Source organism: Talpa occidentalis, unplaced genomic scaffold, assembly GCF_014898055.3.
Source record: "Talpa occidentalis isolate TD23 unplaced genomic scaffold, MPIMG_talOcc4v2.1 talOcc4.2, whole genome shotgun sequence".
Lineage (NCBI taxonomy): Eukaryota > Metazoa > Chordata > Mammalia > Eulipotyphla > Talpidae > Talpa > Talpa occidentalis.
The window spans coordinates 61591585-61610770 of NW_023602073.1; the positions used below are offsets into that span (position 1 = coordinate 61591585).

The following is a 19186-nucleotide window of genomic DNA, read 5'->3' on the forward strand; positions in this document are numbered from 1 at the left end:
CTGTGCCAGGAGAAAGTCAATTTTCTAGCGGGCTAAGTATAATGCTCACCAATAAACCAAAGCTGTGAACTCTGGAGGGTATTCACCTCTACCAGCACACCAAAACCCTGCTGAAAAGATGGAAGCTCACGCAGGACCCTCAACTATTCCTCACAAGCTAGCAAGAAAAACTCAGACAGGGTCTCCCTATGGTGCAAGATGTTAAGTCTCAGCACAATGAAGCTACTGGCAGTTAAGTCTCAACACAATGAAGCTATTGGCAGCTACAAAACATGAGTTTGACCCCCAGCCAGAGAGCTGACCCACATGGTGCAGCAGACCTCTCCTGTCTCACCCACTGCTCCCCTCAGCAGTGTATTTCAGTAGATCTGCCTATTCTGTTCTCTACTCTGTCTCTGGTGAATCCTCCCACCCCCACACCTCTGGCCTATACCACAGTTCTGGGATGCATAAATAAAATAAATCTTAAAAAAAAACAAGAAGCAAAAAACAAACAAACAACTCAGACAGATTTCCAGAAAGAAGTAACATACGTCAATATTCCTTTTCTCTAAAGAGAGTGTTGCAATCATGGTCGTCATGCAGTTCCCTCCCAGACTGTCTCTCAGGACGCTGGTCATCATGGAGTTCCTGTAGGGGATGTGTGAACGGTGTTTTTCTGAAAGGGCAATAATAACCTGCAGTAAAGTAGAAAAATAATGGCATCGACTTAGCAGAAAACACACATCTGACAAACAACTGAGGTGCAACTATGATAAAAATACAGAAGGAAATGAGAACTGAATGCAAAGTGACAGCTAAAAACTTGCTCAGAATAAATATGTTAACAATATTTGGTACAATGATGGTGAAGATGGAACAAAGTGACTGCAGCAGAAAACATACCATTGTGAACCCTGTAATTTTTGGACAGATGACGTAACTTGTACCGAATTGGATACACTATTATTCTGTTTTCAGCCATTGGAAAATTCATATAAAAATCCAAGAGTAAATCATGCCAGATTTTCAAAATCCTACCAAAGTTTATCCATATGGCCCTTCATAAAGGTAGAAGAGGAAGAGCAGTAAATAAGAACTGTGAGAGGGAGTACAGGGTACTTGTGGGAACCCCTGGAAGTTGGGAAGATTAGAACAGTTCAAATGTGCAAATTACTTTGAGTAGTTAGTGTTACACACATTTGCTATCATTGTATGTGATGTGGGAGGTGGGAGGCTACCTTCTTTCACTAGGGTTGTTTGTCTTACTCATCACGAGTGTCAAGTACTTAATAGGAACATACTAGCTAGATGGATGGCTCATGGATTAAAGGCTGCTGTGTACTCATCCCCAAAGGAAGCTACCAGGAAAAAGTCATTCACAGATATGACTCTAGGGGCACCACAGAGCTCTGGCTTCTGAAAATTCAGACCTCTGCCAACACTTTTCTAGTCTTCCCTCCAACCAGCTGAATAATTCCCATCATCAGACCTTCTTCTACTACATTGGTTAACAAAACAAGATGGAGCATTGTTTTTGGAGACCAACTGGGGCAAAAATCAAACAATTATGTCCCTAGTCTTGCTTTAAATTCATGACCACAGATTTTCCTACAAATTAGAAATATGTGATAGCTCTCAAAATCACTGTTTTACTCTCAAAAATGAGGTCTTCACACCTTAACCTTTCATTTCAAACCTCTATCCAGTTTTCTTTCCTCACCTACAGTGTTAGATCATGGCCACAAATCCATCTCCTAGTTGCTAGCCTGGCCAGGACGATTTCATATCCCATCACTAAATCCCTTATACCTTCTGCCCTTACCTTTGTCACTGTCCTGTTCCTGTCTAAGGTCAACCCTCCATCCCTTTTCTCCACTTATCTACTCTGCTTCTACAATTAGACCATCTCTCTTCTGCATCAATCTCTCTCTTATATGGATCATTCCCATCTTGCATGTCCACTAACTACTAAACTTAGATGACTCATCAAGGTCATCAGCAACCTCCATTGTGCTAAAAGCACTGACGTATGAATCTCCTAATCATTAGACACAGGCACTCATTCCTTTCTTTAGGAAATACTTTACTCACTTGATGAAAATAGAATGCCACACTCTTCTAGTTTTCATCTTTCTTCAAGCACTAGTCAACAACTGTTTCTGTTTCTTCTTCCCTAATTGTAAATAGTGGAGTGTTCCAGGGCTCAGTCCTTGATCCTCATCTCTTTCTTGCCCATACTCTGTCTGTGTAATTTCATCCAATCTCCTGGCACTAAATACATCTATGTCCTGATGTTGCTCCATGTATATCATCAATCTCAACTTTTTTCTTGCACTGCTATCTCTGTGGCAACTCTACATCTCCACTTAGAAGTCTCTTCTTGACTTTATATCCTCTTTACCCAAACCTGATTGTTAGCCAGGTGTTACCCATGGTGATTAACTCCACCACCACTATTTTTTTTGTCTCAGACCAAATCCCTAGGTAACATCCATAATTTCCCCTTACCTCCAACATGCAATACATTTGCAATTTCTGTTAGGTTTACTTATAAAAAACACCCAGGACTGGAATACCTCCCCCTTGCTGCCTTTGGTCACCATTCAGAATAAACCTTCATTGTTCCTTCCTTGCATAACTATACCAAGGTTTGATTTAGTCTCTATGCTTCTACTTTTGCTCTCCCAGAGTCTATTCTCTACATAGCAGTCAGAGGAATCTTTGTAAAATATAATCTAAAGCAACTTACTGACCTGGTTACAATCTTCTAGCTATTTCTAGATACACAAAATACAATCCTCTCTATCTGACCTCGTCTCCTGTCATGCTCTCCTTGCCCACACTTGCCTTGCTGTTGCTTACCCCCACATCACAAATTTCAAACTTGTTCCTTTCACCTGGAACACTTTTACCCCAGCTTCCTGCTTTCCATCATTCAAATCTTTGCTTAAATTTTATCTTCAAGGCTTTCCCTGAGCACCCTGTCAAAACTAACATACTGATCTCCAAGTTGTTATGCTATTTTTCTTCTGGTACTCATTACTATTTGAAATCCTATTCAATTATTTAATTGTTTGTTTTCTGTATGGATGAGAACCCACAGACAGTGACTTGTCCACACCTTGGGCACTGTTCCTTAGCACTCTTCTGGAACTCTTTGGCCCTTTTTTTTGCACTCTTTAGCATTGTTTCACTTTCTATGGAGGGTTCTAAAATTATTAAAGAAAAGAATTAAAATTCAAAATGGAATTATTGATTAGAAAAGATGGATGGTCTTCAAGAATGCAGAAAATGAAGGTAGCACATGAGAAAAGAAAGATCTCAGGACTTAGAGGAACCAGTTATGTCACTAGGGTAATTTTAGACAAAGCTCTTAAAATTATCAGCCTCAGTTTCCTCACCTGTAAAACGCAGGATTAGAATGCCTGCCTCTCTCACAACGTTGCTTGAAAGATCCATAGAAATTGTTTCTGGGATACTTTTAGTAAAACAAAAAGCACTCCATTTTGTGGCGAAATCTCCAAAGCTTTATTCTTACGCTCCTTTTGAAGACTTGTTTTAGCTATAAACCCAGCCCTAGGCCATTTCTTTAGAAGAGGACTCCTCAGCAACAAAGGCATTTAGGAATACCTTCATAAGTCCAGACTTCTTGGAGTAGATTCAAATATTCAGTAATCCAGAAATGGTCATTGTTTGGGAGAAAGGCAGAGGTAAGTCATTCTTTGTGGTACTGCTGAGGGCTGTCTACAGTGGACAGGAACCAAATGATCTGAGAGGTATAGGGCAAGTACGTGGTTGTACAACCTGGATTTCTTTTTATTGTTTACTCCCATTTTGGATTTCCTGTATAAATTCAATAAGTTCCTGAAGGCATTCTTTAAGCAACAAAGAGGGAAACCTCACATTATACTTAATAATATTTCCAAGGGCCTTCCCTGGTGGCGCAGCGGTTGAGTGCTGGGCTGCGAAGCTGCCCGCGGCCTCTGCAGAGCTGGTTCGATCCCCAGCTACCAGCGAGGGTCCCACATGGCGCAAAGACCTCTCCTCCCGTGTCCGCTGCTCCCCTCAGCAGTGTATTTCGTCAGTCTCTCTGTTCTGTTCCCCGCTCTGGCTCTCGTGAATTCTCTCACCCTTCCGTGCGTCTGACTGTACCCAGTCCTTGCATAAATAAATAAATCTTTAAAAAAAATATTTCCAAGTATCTAGAAACAATGTCTGAAATCAATAATTCAGTTTACTATTTAATGAATTAGAGATTTGCTTTTGAAGAACTCAAAAATGCATGGAAAAGTATTCTCTGAAAACTGACAAAGGTTTGAGTGGTGACAACTGTCACTGACACCACTAGATTTTTCTCTTGAACATAACACATTTGAAGGAAGCCAAGTGGAAACTGAAACTGAAAAAAAATCCCACTCATGTTGGTTAACTGTCTGCAAGTGTCCCTGATTCTGATTTCTGTAGAGGTGAAGAGCAAACACTCTCTGTTCTCAGTGGTTTCACACTTGATATTTGGGCTGATAGAGACCGCGGGTCACACCAGGGGCACTCGGTGAGGCTGAAGGTTGGAACAAGCATGCATGTCCCCTTCTTTTTCCTCCATGGATTTGGTTCTATGGCCAAGAAGTACCCTGTTATTGTGGCTTAAAATGTTTTCTTGAGGAGACTTTTTGGAAAAAGTACTGCATACACAAGGAAAACTCCAAAACCAACAATACTCTGGCAAACAGAAGGTTATTAACTTATGCACACAGTAAAGTGTATTCAACTCAGAAAGTCTGTATCCCACAAGCAGGAATAAGGTCTCACAATTATAGCCAAAAGGGCAGTTTCAATTCTGCATGGAATTTCTAAAACCAGTGCAGGCTAATTACTATAAGAAAGGTTACCCAACTGTCTATTTCTTAGTTCACCTCCATGTTATATATTGAAACTGAGACAATGAGAAGGTAATTAATTACTGACGCTTACACGAATGTCTATTACAGCACTTATCGCAATCTATTGTAAGAGTTTGTTCATAAGCTTTGTTCTTTTACTGGATAACATGATAACACAGGCTATTTCTCGATCATACATTTATCCCTGTTACCTAACATTACATAGCACCCAGTGGACACCCAATCATAATTTGTCAAATGAATGAATGAGTGAATGAATGAAATTAATTACATTATGTCACATTTCCAGTCTTATTGGTGACATAATAAAGAACTACATAAAGAAAAATTTGATTATAAAATTCCTTAAATGCTATTGTTTCATTAAAAGTATCTGCCTGTTCTTTTAATTATTCTCATTCCCATGTACTCTTTGGCTCTTTCTCTCTTTTTGTGTGAAATTTGAAAATTTCTTTACTATCCACCTATTTCCTCCGGTAGCTACTCCTAGATTCACTCAGTTCTACATATCCACGTCCACCGATGCAGTTTTTCATATTTATGTTCTTTCCTCTCATACCAATCTGGTCTTTTCCATTATTTTTTTGCTATAACCTACATCCCAAAACTTATAAATCAGCGTAAATAGTTAATAACGGGAGTGATGCAGTGGGTGAATATGCAACCAAAAAATTACATTCAGAAAACCAGAGGCCAATGACATGGGCTGTCACTGTGACCTTGGGTCAATCAATCCCCCTGGACTGGAGCTCAGGGCTGACAGGCTCCCAGTTCCCACTGCCTGACACATTCTAACTCCACCCTTGCCTGGCTCTCTCCTACTCATTCTTCAGGTCTCTGTTTAATATCAGACTGGAGAGAACTTGCATTAACTCTCACCTCCTCAGACTAAATCTGAGGCCCTGGTACAAGTTCTCCTCACCCGTGAGACTCTCACCTGGACTCAGCCATGCACTTAATGATTACTTATTACATGGCTTCCTACACTGGACCATGGCAGCTTTGGGGCAAGGACTGTCTCTCCTTTGTCAACCACTTTGCTCCACTGCCCAGTGTAGTCCTGGGCACATCATCGTTCCTGACACACTTTTGTGAACGAAATAAACTAGTTATATAGAAAATCAATCACAGTCACCAAGACTACTCACAGGGGGCTCATGTTACAGGAACTTTGAAGAGGAGAACAGTGGGGGGAGGAATAGTTTTCATGACAAGTAGCAGCTTGCAAAGGTTGTGAAGAATGAAGAAAAAGAAAGGATTCAGGACAGAACATTTCTCTTGAGTGAGTACAATTGGTGGAAATTCTGATTCAACTGATGAATATAATTTAGTAAGAACAGATGTGCATAAAGGAATTTAAAACAGACAGTGCTACCATGCAAAATAAGAAGGCTATTTCTTTGAAATAAAGCACTTTCAATATAGTCCATTATGTTTTCATATCAATGTTGTATAAGAGTCCTATTAAATAAAAAGCTCTGTTAAGTCTAAGTAGTATGTAATATGTGAGCAAGAAGGAGCTCAGGAAGGCTGACTCTCACCAGAAACACTAAAATTATCAGAATTCCATGCAGGCTTTAATCTTGGGGCTGCATGACTGGAGTCCACTTGGCCGAGGTCTGTGTGAACCTTGTTCACTTGAAGCATCGTTAGCCATCTCTCCATTGTCAGCTGACTTCAGTACTATTTAAGAGCATTTAACATCAAGACAACATCAGTCTCAAAAGGGTTCATTGTTTTTTATAAAAGGTTTTTTTTTTTTTTTTTGGTTGTTTTCTCAAATCTGCTGGCCTCCAACATTCATTAACAAATTCTTCTGCCTTACCCATGTACACTGTATTTTTCCACTCCAATTTTCAATCATGTTTATTTTTTCAAAAGAATCTTTAAAAGTAGTGTCATTTTTAACATTCAGCTCACAGCACCTACAGAGATGAAAGCAACTTGAGAAACCATCTCATTCAATCCATTTATTTTATAGATGAGAATTTTTTATAAGATTTATTTAGCTAAATTCAGATGCGCTTTCTCTGCCCTTGGAGTCAAATTCAGAAATTAAAAATAGAGCACACGTTGGGGTGGACTGTAGCAAACTTGGGGTAAGGTTAGGGAGGGAACGCTAAGACAAATAGAACCATTGCAGGGTCAGAATTGCCACTAGAGGGCCTCCCCCGTGGCGAAGCTTCCCGCAGCCTCTATGGCGCCGGTTCGATCCCCGGCTGCGCTTCTGACTGTACCCAGTGCATGTATAAACAAAACAAACAAACAAACAAATAAATAAATAAGTAAAACATGCCTCTATAAAGAAAAAAAAAAGAATTGCCACTAGAGGGGGTCACAACGCTGAAAAGATATTGATCATTTCTAATTCATGTTCTCACAGCTAATCTGCTAATCTGAATAAAACAGGCTTTGAGAGGCCATTTATACTCATTTTTCACAATCACCACAGATTTTGCAATAAAAACAATGAGGTGTAGTGACAAAAGCACAGGCCCTAGAGCTGAGCAATTTTAGTTTCAAATCCTCATCTAACCACTCATCTAACCAGTAACCTCGGGATGACCTTGGGAAGACCTGAATTTTAAAATATCTAAGATGGGAGAATAAGTAATACCTGCAGTATAGGGCACTATGAGTTTTAAATGAAATGGTATGTACAAAATGCTAGTATCTATACCGATATTTATAACAGAGGTAGAAACAATAGCCAAGAGGCAGAAACAACACGAATGTCCACTGGATAAGCAACATATGATAGAGTATTATTCAACTTTAAAAAAGAAGTAAATTATAATACATGTTATAACAGAGACTTTGAAAACATTTTGCCAAATGAAATAAGCCAGACACAAAAGGACAATTATTGTATGATCCCACTTATAAGAGAGCAGGCAAATTCAAAAACATAGAAAGTAGAATATAGGTTGCCAGGTGCTAATAGTATAAGAAAATAGGGAGTTATTGCTTAATGGGTACAGAATTTCTGTTCTGTATGAAAAAGTTCTACGAATGGATAGTATAGATATAAAACACTGTTTAGGAACTTAATGCCATTAAATATTATACCTAAAAAATTAAAATGGTAAAGTTTGTTATACATATTTTACAACAATAAAAGAAGAAAAGAAACACAACAAAACAAAAATGTCAGTGGAATGACTGATGCAAAGAGTGTGGGAGATAGGGGCCTCCCTGGTGGCACAAGGGGTTAAGCACCACATTATGAAGCAATCCGCAGCCTCTGCAGCATGAGTTTGATCCCCAGCAGGCCAGGGAGCAACCCACATGGTGAAGGAGACCTCTCCTGTCTCACCCACTGCTCCCCTTAGCAGTGTATTTCAGTCAGTCTGCCTGTTCTGTTCCCCACTCTGTCTCTGGTGAATCCTCTCACCCCGCCCCACTGCCCTCTGCATCTCTGGCCTGTACCCCAGCTCTTGTATGCATAAATAAATAAATCTTTAAACAAAAAGTATGGGAGATAAAAGGCAGTATAGTTATATCCCACTTTGCTCACTTTACCTGTTCTAAATAATGTAGTGACAAGTTGATATACTTGGCCTCTGTCAGCAGTAGACCCCCTACTCCAGTCTTTGCAACTCTTTCTGAACCAGCCAGGTCAACCAAATGAAGTTTCGCATGTCGGACAGTTGCACATCCTGGTTCCTTGCTTGTTAAGTGAATAGTAAAAATGCAGTGGGAGCGTGTTGAAGCTTGGTTCATGGGAGTCTGTAAAAAATAAATTTCGAAACAAAAATAATGTGAACAATGAGAATTTTTGAAGAATGTCAACGGATTTAAATTACATTTGCAATGATAGGACATTTTCCATGAAGCCAATGCTGACAAATGGAGCAAAAATACTGAAACCCTTATAATGAAGTATTTTCAACACATTACCTCTTAAAGGACTATTAACAGACATGGTTGGGTTGACTTAGAAAGTAAGAAAAGGGTTTGAATGAGGTATAAGCATGAGTCCTCTTACCAGTGACAACTTTATTTTATTACATGACCACATGTAATGGATGCAGGGGATGAGAACAGGTACATTGAGAGAATTCATTATACAGTGTAAATGCAACCCACAGACAAGGATGCCCAATACCTCTACCATCACCCAGATCTGAAAGGAGGTCCCAATCAATGTAATTGACAAGAAAAAGAAAGACAGGGCATAGTGATAGGAAAAAGGGAGATTAAAGTGTATATGTATATATGTATAGAAAATATTTGTGTGTAGAAAATGTGGTGATTTACATAGAAAATGCAAGAGCGTCTCCAAAAAAACTGTTAAAAACCACAAAGTTTAGCAGGGTTGCTAGATTAGCATGCAAAATCATTGAAGTTCTAATAACTCAAAAACAATTAATTGGGAACTATAATACTATTCATAATGGTAACAAAGAGGATAAGGGGTTAATTTTATGAAATATGTGCAATTTTTAAAGAAAATGAAAGATCATATTAAAGGACACAAAAATGAAAATCTGAATTGTGTACTAGATAGTAACATATCAATTCAAGGATGGGAAAACTCAATATTAACTTATATAATCTCTATGTATTCTCTTATATTCTCAATGAACATGCCATAATTTTTGTTTTTGGAATAGAACAAGGTGATTCCAAAAATCAGATGTAAGAGCACATAGAAAAAAAATAGCAATTCTGTGAAAACAGTACAAAGCTGTTCTCTATCAAGATTTATCATAATACCATAGGAACGCATGTGGGGTCAGCACAGGGTCAGATAACTAGATCAGCAGATGCTGCTGTGATCACTTAGGAACTCTGTACAGGATAGAGGGACCATCATACTGTAGTGGAGAGTGGATGGGATGAATTAATAAATGGTGCTGGAATAATGGGCTCTCCATCTTAAAAAAATAAATTGGGATTGCTTTCTGACACTACAAACACATATAAATTGCAGAATGAATTAAAAACGTATGTGTAAAATAACATAACTTTAGCACTAATATAAGAAATTGTGGAAGTATATTGTAATGAACTCAAGAGAGCAATGGATATTTTATGCAAAGATAAAATACAGAAATTAATTGATTTAAAATATTTGATAAAACATCTAAAATTGGAGAACTTTTTGGTGGTAAAATCTACCATGAAGTTAGATGATTAGAAGAAAATATTTGCAATCATATGGCTGACAAAATATTAACATGTGAAATAAAGGACACCCTACAAATCAACAGGAAAAAGACAAGTGACTCAGAAAAGAGTGACTAAGCTACCCATAAAGAAGAAATTTTAAAATGGACAAAAAGTATTTAAAAAAACTGTTCAAACTCACAAGTAATTTGGACAAATAATTTGGAGCCATAATGGTAAACTGTTTCATTCATACCCATCAGTCTGGCAAAACTGTAAAAAGTAAAGTCTAACAAAAAAATATGGTTGGGAACTATTATAGACTGCTGGTGGGAACAGAAATTAAGAATCTATGTGAGAGCAATTTGACAATATGTGGTAAAGTTGCAGATGCATATAACCCAGAAGCCAGCAATAGAACACTAAGTATATTTCCTGAAGAGCAGAGAAAATCTGGGTTAGACATACCCGGGTGGGGATAGGGAGTGGGTGGGGAGGAGAGTGAGAGAGAGAGAGAGAGTGGCTGAGAGAGAGAGAGAGAGAGAGAGAGAGAGAGAGAGAGAGAGAATGATTGCAACATTGTTTGGGATAGCAAGAAATTGATACAAGATGTACAACCTAAATGAACATATGTAGTGGAAAAGATGACTAAACTATGATAATTCAAACTATAGAGAAGTTAAAATGAAGTACCCTTTTCATAGATTGACAGACAGATTTCTAAAACAATGCTGAGGAGAAACAGCAAGTGAAAGAACGATATAAACTATAAATTCTATGATAGAATTTAGATAAGCAAAGAAGCAAAGGTGCTATAACTTAGGTCATTAAAAGTACAAAAATATAGACTAGAAGGATCCTTTAAATACACAATGGTGGTCTTTGTGAGGGATAGAAGGGAAAAGCCCAACAAGGGAACTTCAACTTTATCTGTAATGTCCAATTGCTTTTATTTAAAAAATTATTAGACACAAATTCTAATATCTAAAAATATCGAAAAGTCATCAAAAATATTCCAAATGAATGCTCACATGAGTTAATGTGTTCAGAGCTCCATTTTTGTAAAAACAGAATTTAACTAAAGAATTTCCATATGGATGCCCATAATATGCAGATAGGGTAACATACTTGGATGCTATTTCAACCAAAACTTCTCTCTGTAAATATAAATTCTTGATATATATCACCATTGATTTATACCAACTAGCAAAATACACAGATGTCAAAATATTGGCATCATTTTGGTGATGATGATGGAGCCAGTGAGTTAAATAGGCTGAAAATTTGACCCATTACTTGTTGCCACAATAACTCTACCCAAACCTAGCCAGTGTGTGATTTTGCAAGCTAAAGTGGATCGGCAAATAACTGTGCATGTAAAACCACAAAGTTAAATTTAGAACCTAAGTTGAGGTGTTTTGGAAGTGACTGTAAGTTATTTGCAGAACTTAAACATGGGTTTCATTTCACTGTTATATTTGCACAACAATAAATCCTACAGTACTGTAACAAAAGTCAAATGGACAATCAATACAAACGAATAACATACACCATCCTCAACAGCTGTCTTCAGCTTCTAAATTGATAGACTGATGTTACAGTAAGACGTGGGTCATTAGCAAACACTGTAAGAGTGTACCCATTTCAAAGGAAAGTGAGATTTACACTTAAATTGTAATTTTGGAGTCTGCAATTAAAATGCAGTAATATGGTGTAGGAGTCCATGCCTAGCATTTTGTAACTTCTCATAAATATTTTCTGCATGAAGTAGTAGTTGCTGTCCTCTTAGCTAAAATTTTTCTTAAACCTCAGAAAACATTCTTTAGCTATTTAAATGTGAGTGAATGTGCTGGTGTCTGCTATATATTTATTTGAGGACATCTTCATGTCTCACAGGCATACCCCTACAATTGTCCTTTTAAAGGTAAAATTGTATTAAAACATTTTGGAAACTGCTTAAGAACAGATGGCCCCATTTAGGGAGATTCATTCAAATTTAAACACACATTTTAAACAAATGTGCTTTTGGCACTAGAGACTGTGCTTTTGGAAAAATTGTAGTGATGATTAATCATCCATACACACAAAGCTTTCACATTTCATATCAGTCTTTGTATACAGCTTTGTGTTGGGCAGTACAGAGACCATAAGGAAAATAAGACACAGACCTTGCCCTCAAGGAATCTATAATCTAGTTCAGAAAGTAAAGTCAAAATGTGTGAAATGAGTGAATGATGAGCCAAAGGTAAATGTGAAGTAAAGAAAGGAATCGGTTCACCACACTGAGTATCCTGATCCTGTAGGTAATATCTGAGAGCACTAACCATTCCCTCATTCTGGAAGCTCTCCACTCCCCTGCTACTGTCTGGTTTCTAGAGTCAAAAACTTTTCTGATACTTTTTCACTAACTGCTCTGTGTCCTTTTCTTTTATTGGACCCTTTATTCTGTAGGTCCTAAATTATGCATGTCTCACATTGTGTTCATCATGTATCTCCCCCCTGGAGGAAGGAACTCCTATAACTCTTATTTTCACTGGATATTCATCAGAGTGTCATTTAAAATCACACACCAAAAATCTTAGAATTTGGTAATGAGAGCATCTGGTTCAAGTCTTGGTGCCTTTGCTCCCTAGTGTTGAAATCTAATGCAAATTTACATGAAAGAACGTTGGTTTTCACATCTTTGGAATGCCATCAGAAGACTTGCTTTGCTGTGAAGAGAAACAAAATACCAATTGAAGCTGGACATCTTGGGATGGTGTGTGAACTATATAAAAGGTCATTTAAATGTCCATCACTGGGCCTCCCTGGTGGTGGAGGCGGTTGAGCGCAGCTCTGTGAAGCTTTCCGCAGCCTCTGCAGTGCGGGTTCGATCCCCGCCGGCTGCAGAGCAACCCACATGGTGCAGCAGACCTCTCTTGTCTCTCTTGCTGCTCCTCTCAGCAGTGTATTTTAGTCAGTCTGCCTGTTCTGCTCCCCACTCTGTCTCTGGTGAATCCTCTCACCATCACACACATCTAGCCTGTACCCCAGTTCTTGTATAAATAAATCTTTAAAAACAAAAAAGTCCATCACTGCTGATAGTTACTTTATTCACATGCCTCCCATAACCTTATTTCCAACCACAGTTTCTCTGTACACCAGATTAGAATGTCCAAGATCTGGGCCGATAATTCTCAAAAAATACCTTGTCAGCATCTTCAACCTGATGTTCGCCAAAACAACCTCATCAATTTCCTGCACTCTGTGTCCCATGATGGATACCCAATCCTTCTGAATCCTTTTGATTTTAGCTTCACTTCTTTCCATCTCCAAATATCCTTTATCTCTCACCTGGGTTTCTGCATTCTGTCTTTACTAGTCTCCCCATATTTACCCTGCCTCCTCCAATTATACACCAACTTCCAAAGAGTACTATTTGTTAAAAACATATTTGAAGTAAACTAGTATGCATTCTAAGGCTACATATCTCTAGTACCTTCAGCTGTGTCTTATGCTACTGTATGTCAAACTATTTCAAATATGGCACTCTGACGCTCTGAATTGAATATATTCTTCAAATATAGCCTAACCATAGCAGAGAACATTGGAATCTGGGTAATCTAAATGTAGTACTGCCACTTACATAGTATAGAAAGTGTCAGGTCATATTTGCTCCAGTTTTTATCCTGCTATGGAATTTCTTTGGGAAACACACACAAACACCAACATTTATTTGATAACTACAGTTTATTAGCTTTTATTCCAATACTTCAATCTGTTGAGATAATTCTGGATCTTGATTTTATTTTGAAATTTTGTGCTATCTATCAATGAAAATATCTTGTATATCTTTATCCAAACAATCTGCATGACACTGAGTATGTCAGAACAACAATACGCCATGATATCACCTTTACTCTCTACCTTGTTATGATAACAGATATGGGTAGTTTCCAATTGACTTTAAGCCAAGTACTTTCATATGCTTTCAGTGACTCTTCATACACCCATGGATAGTTTGAGAATTTATTAAATAAATTAAATATACATAATTCATGAATTTTTATTACCCTATCAGAAAAATGAATGAAATTAGTTTAAGGTGTATCAGTGCTGAGTTTTTAATTGCATACTGACCTTTATATAACTAAACCTTTACCAGATACTTTTCTTAGGATTTGGTATCAAAAATATTAACTTGTCATTTTTCAAATATGTTTTCTGCCTTGGCAAGGTGAGAATAGATGACTTCCTTTTAAGAGAAAAAAGTCTAAAAACCCAGGCTTACTGGGCCCTTTACAGATTCATCTTATCTTTAGTCTGGGGTCAGTGAAAGATAGTCTTCTTTTTTCTCATTTCCATCAAAATCTTACTTGTCACTGAAGGTCTATCTAAAAGGACACCTTCTCTATGAGAGCTTTCTTCTACATCCCTTTTCCTCCCATCTAGCTTCTGAATTGGGCAAAGACAGTGTGTCATTCATCACTGAACTCCATTAAATATAGTCGTGTTCAAAAATATTGACATGGTTGCCTCTTGTTATTTCTAGTTTTCTGGAATCTCCAGGGGATGCACCATAGTTTCTAAAATAATCTCTGAATCATTAAGAGACTTTATCTACAAACTCTTTAAGTTTGTAGACAAAATTCATTTGAATCTAAAGATTAGACTTTTTTGAAATAGCTAGATTGACTAAAATCTTTGCCTAGCTTGGGCTTCAAATATTCTTTGTGCCTGATTTCAGAGCTCTTAACCACTACCTTCTACATCTCCAATTGTCTTTTATCTTACCTAGAATATTCTCTTGCTGGCCAAGTATTGTCTCATATTTCTTATTGGAAAAGTATGCTCATTTCCTCCTCCCAAAATATGCCAACTCAACATTCATTTATCTTCATGAATTCCCTTGGACTATTCCCAACTGGCATTAGACACTGTGTTCAGAAAGGACATTTAACATTTGTGAATATAGTAGAAGATTGTTAATATTCAAACTCTGGAAAAATCTGAAGAATAGATTGCACCAAATGGGTTTTAAAATGTTCATCATTTTAAAAATCATGACATTGTAATGGACAATTTGCTACAGTGGGTAGTGAGGGGTGATCCATCGGGCTACCAATGACTGTTTGGTAACAAGTCCATTTTGTGCAGAGTAAAGAATGGTGTGGTTGATAAAAAGTGACTCAAAAATGACACTGTCAGGCAAAGGTGGCTTCAAACTATCTCTATAGAAAGGGCTTGGAGTAGCAATGTGAGTGTGGAGTGGTAGGTGAAGCTGCTTTTGCAGAGCACTTTACATGATGTGGCATTAAGTCAAAAACCATCACATGCCATGTTGAAGACAAAAACGCCTTCTCCCACAGCCCTCAAGTCATTCACTGACACTGGGTAGGCTACCTTTCTCAAAAGCTATCTTGTACTGCAAAAACTTTCAAGTTTTACTGAACAAGATTCAGATTCTATACAGCAGGAGCCACTCCTTGGCTGAAAAGAGAAATCTGAAAAGAAACAGCACAACAAGAATTGGGCAACATTGATAAGCATTTTCAAAAGGCTGTATTATCATCTTCCCTTTTGGGCTCTGTACATTTACAATAGCTAATCCTTATGCTCTAAGATTTTTTTACCCACTTGTTTTTTTTTTTTTTAAGATTGATTGATTGATTATTGATTGATTTATACAAGCACTGGGTACAGTCAGAAGCGCGGGAGGGTGAGAGAATTCACCAGAGTCAGAGCGGGGAGCAGAGCAGGCATACTGACAAAGTACACTGCTGAGAGGAGCAGCAGGCACAGCAGGAGAAGTCTGCGCACCATGTGGGACCCTCACCGGCAGCCGGGGATCGAACCGGCGCTGCAGAGGCTGCGGGCAGCTTCGCAGCCCAGTGCTCAACTGCTGCGCCACCGGCTCTCTAAGATTTTTTTTAATATACATTCTTATCAGCAGATAAACAAGGATTAGCAGTAAATCAAAATTTTTACTTTTACTTATTATTTCATGATGTTTGTGTGTCTGTTTTTAAGACTGAAAAATTTAATTTTAGTGGCAAGAACTGATAAAATAATTTTGTATTTACATACTGTACTATGGTTTTGGGTAATTTTTTTTTCACTTCTAGTTAAACAGCCATCAATGATTCAAGTGACTTCTTTACAGTGCACATAAGATTTTGTAGAATTCCTTGAATGCTTGTTTATTTCTTGCCATATCATATAACATATTTCATTTGTAAGTGACAAAATTTCTTTTTTGATCACTCTCCTGTTTTGGAGTGAAATACCTTAATTAGAATTTCCACTAATTCCTAGAATAGATCAGGTGAATAGATTCTCTCTCAGACTGAACAGGAGTGTATATATATATATATATCCTCTATATGCTTGAGACTCTAATTTAAAGCAAAGCAACCGAGAACATCAGCAACCATAGAATGTAGAATTAAGCTTTCTACTCCAATTCTTCCTGTTCTAAGTAGATACCCTAATTGAGTTCCTCTGTTCATTTGCTCTATCTAATTGTAGACTGAAAATACCAAACTCCAGAGAATTCTAAGCCTTTCAGGTTAAAATTCACCCTTAACTAATGATTACCTAGCTTTCTCCCTTTGACCAAAAGAGTCTTTATCCAATCCCTCCCATAGTAAATGGTTGGATACCTGCAATGTAAATTAACTCAGCCTGGACGAGTAGGGCCTGACCAAACCTAGTGGTAGTAGGGCCTGACCAAAACTAGTGGGTTAGCACATGACCCTATAAACAGAAGTTGTTCCAGAACATTTGCCTAGCAATGAAAGATCCCCAATTAGAAAACCCTCTACTGAAAGTAATGATCCTAAATCGCTTATTTTCCTTTCTGACTTTTCTTTTTATAAGACACTTTATGACTTTTATAAAAGTCATCAAAATTATTTTCCCCATTTGTAGGATTTCTAGGTCCAGCATATTTTCAAGCAATTTTGTAAAAGAGAAAAACAGACTAGATATGCCACTTTTGTTTAATATAATAAAAACATTATAGCCAATATAATTTACCTTTCTGATAAGAGTAACCCATTTTGTCTTATCATGACAATAAGACAAAAAGTCTGGAATCAATTTGATGAAGTTTTCATTTTCACATCCCCAAAGATCTATTAGCTGACAATAATTTTAGGAAAACTGAATGTTAGATTCAGTGATGGCTCTTCTTCTGTTGGATGTCGGGACCCAGAATATTGCTCCCCTATGGATCATTCCTCTAGTATTTGGCCAATACTAGAGACCATTATGTAAAAATGTATATATGCTAAACTGGAACATATGGAAAATTAAGAAGGAATTTTATCTATATCATTAATCAGAACAATGTTCAATTATGTTTCATCAATGCCTATAGTTATCACCTTTGAACTGTAATACAATCATATTATTACCAAGGTAAAGGTTTATTCCCTAAACAATGGAAAATATATAACCCCAAATGTTATCCTCCCTTTTTCTTTTTATGTAAAACAAGGAGAATTATAGCTAAATATTCAGTTTCAAAATTGACTTTTTATCAACCTGGCTTAACAATTTCCAAGCCAGATCACAAACATACTAGAACAACAATTTTATGTGGTTAAAAGTCTAACGATCTTCTCAAGAATTTATAGCAGGTCACCTGAACTGTCTTTATGGAAAATCTTTTATATGCATTCCACATACCTTGAGATAACAGGCAAACTGAAAATACCCTTTACTATGTTGTGTATAAACAACTAGGAACAGGTAGTGATAACACACCAAGAAAAACTCACATACACATTTGTATAATACTACTCTTATGAAAGAATTTTTTTCTGTCAAATTGGTTATGACAGTTCTTAATGCAGTGTTTGAGTTCATATATCAAGTTCTGTAACAGAAATAGATTTGGGCACAGTGTTATTCACATTAGAGATGCTAGAAGCACTGATTGCCGGAATTTGGTGTTTTATTTCACTTCATTTTATAGTCCAATAATATTCCCTTCACATTTTGAAGGTACTTTGCAGCCATGAAGATCTCTTGCTATTATAATTGGCAAGGCTCTAAAGGGCATACCCAAAACATGATCCAATTGCTTGTTGAAGGTTGGTGACTGATAAGATACCTGTCTCAACACTTCTACTTTGAAACCAAACAAGAACTGCAAAAATCGGTCTTGCAAAAAGTGAAAATATCTTATCAGTTTTCTTGCTAGAAGAGTAGCTTCTGTGCTAAAACTACAGCCAAAATCAACTTCTTGATAGTTTCTCTTGTGTGTATTCCTGTTCTGTATGAGGTTAAAAGCAAACAGAGTTATTATTTCAGTTTCCTGCAGAAATGGTTTTACTTAGGGGCTAGTCCTAGGCCTCTTTGCCCTCTGACCTATTCCTCCTCTTTCTCTTACTTTGCTCAACATCACAGAGACACTGAGTCCTAAAGGCAGCCTTTTCCCAAATCCTCTTTTAGTTGGCATCCAACTGGAAAGACAATGAAAAGGAGAAATACTCTGGCTTTTCGCTTTCTCACATCCTCCAATGAACTGCCAGTGCCTCCTACCAGCTGAGACCTGCTTATAGATTCAAGTGGCCTCCTTGTTGGTAATCTCTGGGTTGCACTGCATCCTATTTGACATCTCATATCATTGCATAACCCATGAAACAAAATTACCTGTATTGATTTTCCTCTGTGTTAAATACAGGGTGGTTCATTTTCCTGATTGGATCCTGACTGATACACTCAATTAAATACATTATAATTTAGCATAATGTTCTCAGATATTATACAATATTGATAGAAGTCTAAAGTTTCTGAATATCTTTAAAATTTACAGCAAGGCACTACCCATTTTGTCACACAAGAGCCATTAAACAAGTGTGTGTGTAGTTCAGTTCAGTGACTGAAATCCAATGACTCTAAGTTGCTCTGTGAATATTAAAACCACATAACCCCAAATGCCAAAATGTTTCCCCTGTTTTCACTTGTCTACCCTAAAAATCATCACTAAATCTTACACTCAATAATAATTAACTCATTACAATTAGCAGTTACCCATCTTTCTTCTTTTAAATCAAGTTTACCTTAAAATTTTTTTCTCTTTGACAATTTTTGTAGATTTATATGGTTTAATATTGTAAGTTGCTTCAAAGTCTTTTGAAAAATAGATGATATAAAACACTAACATAAGCATTGTTTTCCTTCTAAAAAAGATCATGACATTC

The 19186-nt window shown here is 37.3% G+C and overlaps 1 protein-coding gene across 2 annotated transcripts in view; it reads right to left on the reverse strand.

The window, feature by feature from the left end:
* KIF6 (kinesin family member 6) overlaps positions 1 to 19186 on the reverse strand; it is a 436358-nt gene that overhangs the window by 292556 nt on the left and 124616 nt on the right. For both annotated transcript variants that reach the window (XM_037519645.2, XM_054698762.1), the window contains 2 exons: positions 8406 to 8612; positions 534 to 677 (listed from right to left, as the gene is read on the reverse strand). In XM_037519645.2, coding sequence (XP_037375542.2) covers positions 534 to 677; positions 8406 to 8612 — 351 coding nt within the window. The remainder of the gene's footprint in view (positions 1 to 533; positions 678 to 8405; positions 8613 to 19186) is intronic.